General features: G+C 33.4%; 1 protein-coding gene across 1 annotated transcript; it reads right to left on the bottom strand.

Annotated features, from left to right (window-relative positions):
- Nucleotides 1–973: 973 nt before the first annotated feature.
- Nucleotides 974–3396, bottom strand: LOC143044966 (uncharacterized). The gene has a single exon (XM_076217244.1). It carries the CDS (start codon nt 3296–3298, stop codon nt 2492–2494), a length of 807 nt encoding a protein of 268 aa, XP_076073359.1. The 5' UTR covers nt 3299–3396; the 3' UTR covers nt 974–2491.
- Between the last annotated feature and the right edge of the window lie 555 nt (nt 3397–3951).

A 3951-nucleotide genomic window follows, 5' to 3' on the forward strand; every position in this document is an offset into this window, starting at 1 on the left:
ATTGGCGAATAACCTCTACCTAGTTTTTATTGAAAATAAAAAAAAATACTGACATGAAAACAGCTACAAAACAAATATATGTAAATACAGATTTTTACATCATTACACGATTCTCGATTGGTCTTGTGTGGACGAAGCGCGCGTCTGACGTATTATATTTTAAACTTGGTACCTTTTGTTAGCTATTATTCGTGTTTTTCGCAGTCCTATGTGTTCTCCCATTCATTTGCATTGTAGTCCGGTAATGTAATGTTGTCATTTTAATGTTATATTTAACATTGCCATAAAAGCGGGAGGTTTGGAATGCCACAAAACCATGTTCAACCCACCATTGTTTTCTTGAAATGTCCTGTACCAAGTCAGGAAAATGGCGATTGTTATATTATAGTTGTTTCTGTGTGTGTTAAATGATGCGTCTTATGTAGAAGAAATGCACGTCTGGCGTATTTAAAAATTATAATCCTGGTACCTTTGATATTTATTTACATTTTAATGTTGTGTTTCTGTTGTGTCGTAGTTCTCCTCTTATATTTGATGTGTTTCCCTCAGTTTCCCGGATTTGTTTTTTTTTTTAATCGATTTCTGAATTTCGAACAGCGGTAACTTCTGTCGCATTTATTTCTCAAATCATCAATTAGATAGTTAAATCAAATTATCTTAAATGATTATTCAATTATACTAATTTTTAAATTTTAGAGTCTTGTTAAATAAAGGATTTTCTTTTCACTTGAAAACCACACCTATAGTGAGAGTAAAAAAACCTACATTTTCATGGTTACATCTGCTCCAATCCTTTGACTATTGATTTATATTATTTAAATCAACAAGTCACAATTATATTATACATTCATGTGAGGCACACTTTATAATTTTAGTATGATGTCTTGTGAACTGTAGTAAATTGATTTTAAAAGTTCGTTGTTATTCTGTGGTTTTCATGTCAAAATGTACAATTATATAAGTTTCTTTATGTTATTCTCTGTTCTGAGTGTTCTTCCATTTATATGCACTGTATTCCTGTCACCTCATATTAAATGTATGTTCAATATTGCCATATCAGCTGGAGGTTTGGCTAGCTATAAAATCAGGTTCAGGCAACATTTTTTTCTTAAATTGTCCTGTTCCAAGTCAGAAATATGGCAGTTGTTATCAAACAGTTTCCCTCGGTTTAAAGTTTGTATCCCGGATTTGTTTTCTCTCAATCGATATATCACTCTTGAATAGTGTTATACTAATGTTACCTTTATTAAGACTTTTGAGTATGCAAAGTTATTATTGTTGAGATATCAAGGAGTATTGACAAATTCTTAATATTCAAATTTCATGAATAATCATGAACTTTTAGATTTTTACCCTATGAGTTTAATAAATTCAGAGGAAATTGGATCTACTGTTGAAAACATGTTGAAAACATGTTGAAAACTAAATTGATGTCGGACAAACCTTTTCTGTTATCTACAATGTGGGATAAAACCTTTTTACCGTATTGGTTTAACAAAGTTGTGATAAAACTCTGTACGGTTTATAGTGTGCATCTTCTTCCATCGGTGCGACCGCATTGTAAACTATTATACATGTAGATAAACTCATCATAGATACCAGGTTTAAAATTTTGGACGTCTGTCACGCGGTTCGGCTTCACAAATGACTCATAAGTGACGCTAAAACCAAAACGTTAAGTTATGAAGGCCAAGTAGTATACGAATTGGCTGCTGTATTTTTGACATTTTTACCTATTATGTCTGTCTGTTTTGTTCACGCATCGTTGTCAACATAATAGAATTAAATGCGACTGTCATACGAGTGAGAGGTTTAGCTAGCTATAAAACCAGGTTGAATCCACCATTTTCTACATAAAAATGTACATGGAATATGACAGTTGTTAACCATTTGTTTGATGTGTTTGAGATTTTGAGTTTGCCATTTGATTAATGACTTTCCGTTTTGAATTTTCCTCGGAGTTCAGTATTTTTGTGATTTTAATGTTTACTAGTGTTGATTCCAGGAGTTTAAAACATAATTTGAACTGACATGTTAGAATATTTCAAACATAAGTTTACAATTGTTGGTTCCATGAGGTAACTTATGTGTTTAATATGATATAAACAATCTTTCCCTGTGCAGTCATGTTAGATTATTCCAAACGTAAGTTTACTAGTGTTTCAATGAGGATATTTAACATGATTTAAACAATCTTTCCAATGGTGCAGTCATCTTAAATTATTCCAAACATACACTTACAAGTGTGGATTTCATGAGGGAATTTAACGCGATGTCAACAACCTTTCCCTGTGTGCAGTCATGTTAGATTATTCCAAACATAAATTTACTAATGTAGATTCAAGGAGGTTATTTGACATGATTTAAACAATATTCCCTGGGTGCAAATGGTGCACTCATCTTGAGTGAGTTTATTGAACGTGATTTCTGGGATTATGAAGGATAATAGTCCACGCCCGGTAAATATATCAAAGCTCTATAACATTGAACTCTACTGAGGAGCAATCATGTGCATTTCGCTGATGTGTTTTTCTACCGGTTCATCAGTATGCATTTTAACCAGTGTTTCTATTGGTTCCTCGGCATGTATTTCAACATGTTTTTCTACCGGTTCATCAGTATGTATTTTAACATGTTTCTGTAGATTCCAGTTCTCCTTAAAGCCTTTACCACATACGTCACACTCGTAAGGTTTTTCGTCGCTGTGTTTTTTCATATGTTTTGTCAAGATGCAATTCAGATAATAGCTTTTACCGCATATTGCACACGCATACGGTTTCTCACCGGTATGTTGACTCATGTGAGCTTTCAAGTTTCCACGCTGATTGAATTCTTTACCGCATACTACACACATGAATGGTTTTTCACCCGTATGTGTTCTCATATGTTTCTGTAGGACGTCTTTTCGACTGCATTCTTTCCCGCAAATTTCACACATGATTCTCCGTGCTTTTTCTGTACCGTGTGTTCTCATGTGTATCGTCAAGTCGCCATTTCGACAAAATCCTTTGCTACAAACTTCACATTGATAAGGTTTTTCACCCGAATGTAGTCTCATATGAACTTCTAAATGGACACTTTGAATAAATTGTTTACCACATTCATCACACGTATAAGGCTTGTCGTCACTATGTGTTTTTACGTGTCTCTGAAGATTACTCCGCTGACTAAAACCTTTATCACAGACATCACATTTGTAAGGTTTTTCGCCAGTATGTGTTCTTTTGTGTGAATATAAATTTCCACTCTGTTTGAACCCTAACCCACATATATGACATTTATAGGATTTCTCATCCATAATTAATTATTTTTGATAAAAATAAAATTAATAAAATTAATAAAATTAAACTCTGTTCATAGTCACATTGTCCGAACTGCATGTACTTCCAAAGTGGTGTTGCTCTTTATCTTCGCTTGCATCACGTTCTGTGACTTTTATTTCAGCCAGTTCGTAACGAGAACATATTAGTAATAAATACAACAGGTACATTTAGGTCTATAATTAAACCAATTTCCTTACACGAGGTTTGGGTTTAACATTACCATTTTGGGATAAGTACTTTTCCATACCGCATGGGTATTCATTTAAATATCGGTCTAAAGTTTATCTCCATATTTCTATGCTCCAGTCACACTTGGAGTTAAAACAATAAACACTTTTGAATAAATGGACACGTTTAAAATTTTGGGCAGTCTTTATTAAAAGAACACGATTAAGTGTTCTTAAAATGGAACATTTTTGGCAAACCTTCGCAGTTAGACAGTCCAGTAACGTTATATGGATACGTTTAGGGAATTATACTTTTACATGTATTTACGGTTTTTCCTTTCCTGGTCCTGTAGTCTGTGATTGTGATATTATATGTATTGGTGAGTCGGGTTGTTCTTGTTGCAACCTGTTTTAACATTTTGACTGAGTGTGCATTTAATACAAAATTGCAATCCTGATAT

The sequence above is a fragment of the Mytilus galloprovincialis genome, chromosome 9, assembly GCF_965363235.1.
Source record: "Mytilus galloprovincialis chromosome 9, xbMytGall1.hap1.1, whole genome shotgun sequence".
Classification (NCBI taxonomy): Eukaryota; Metazoa; Mollusca; class Bivalvia; order Mytilida; family Mytilidae; genus Mytilus; species Mytilus galloprovincialis.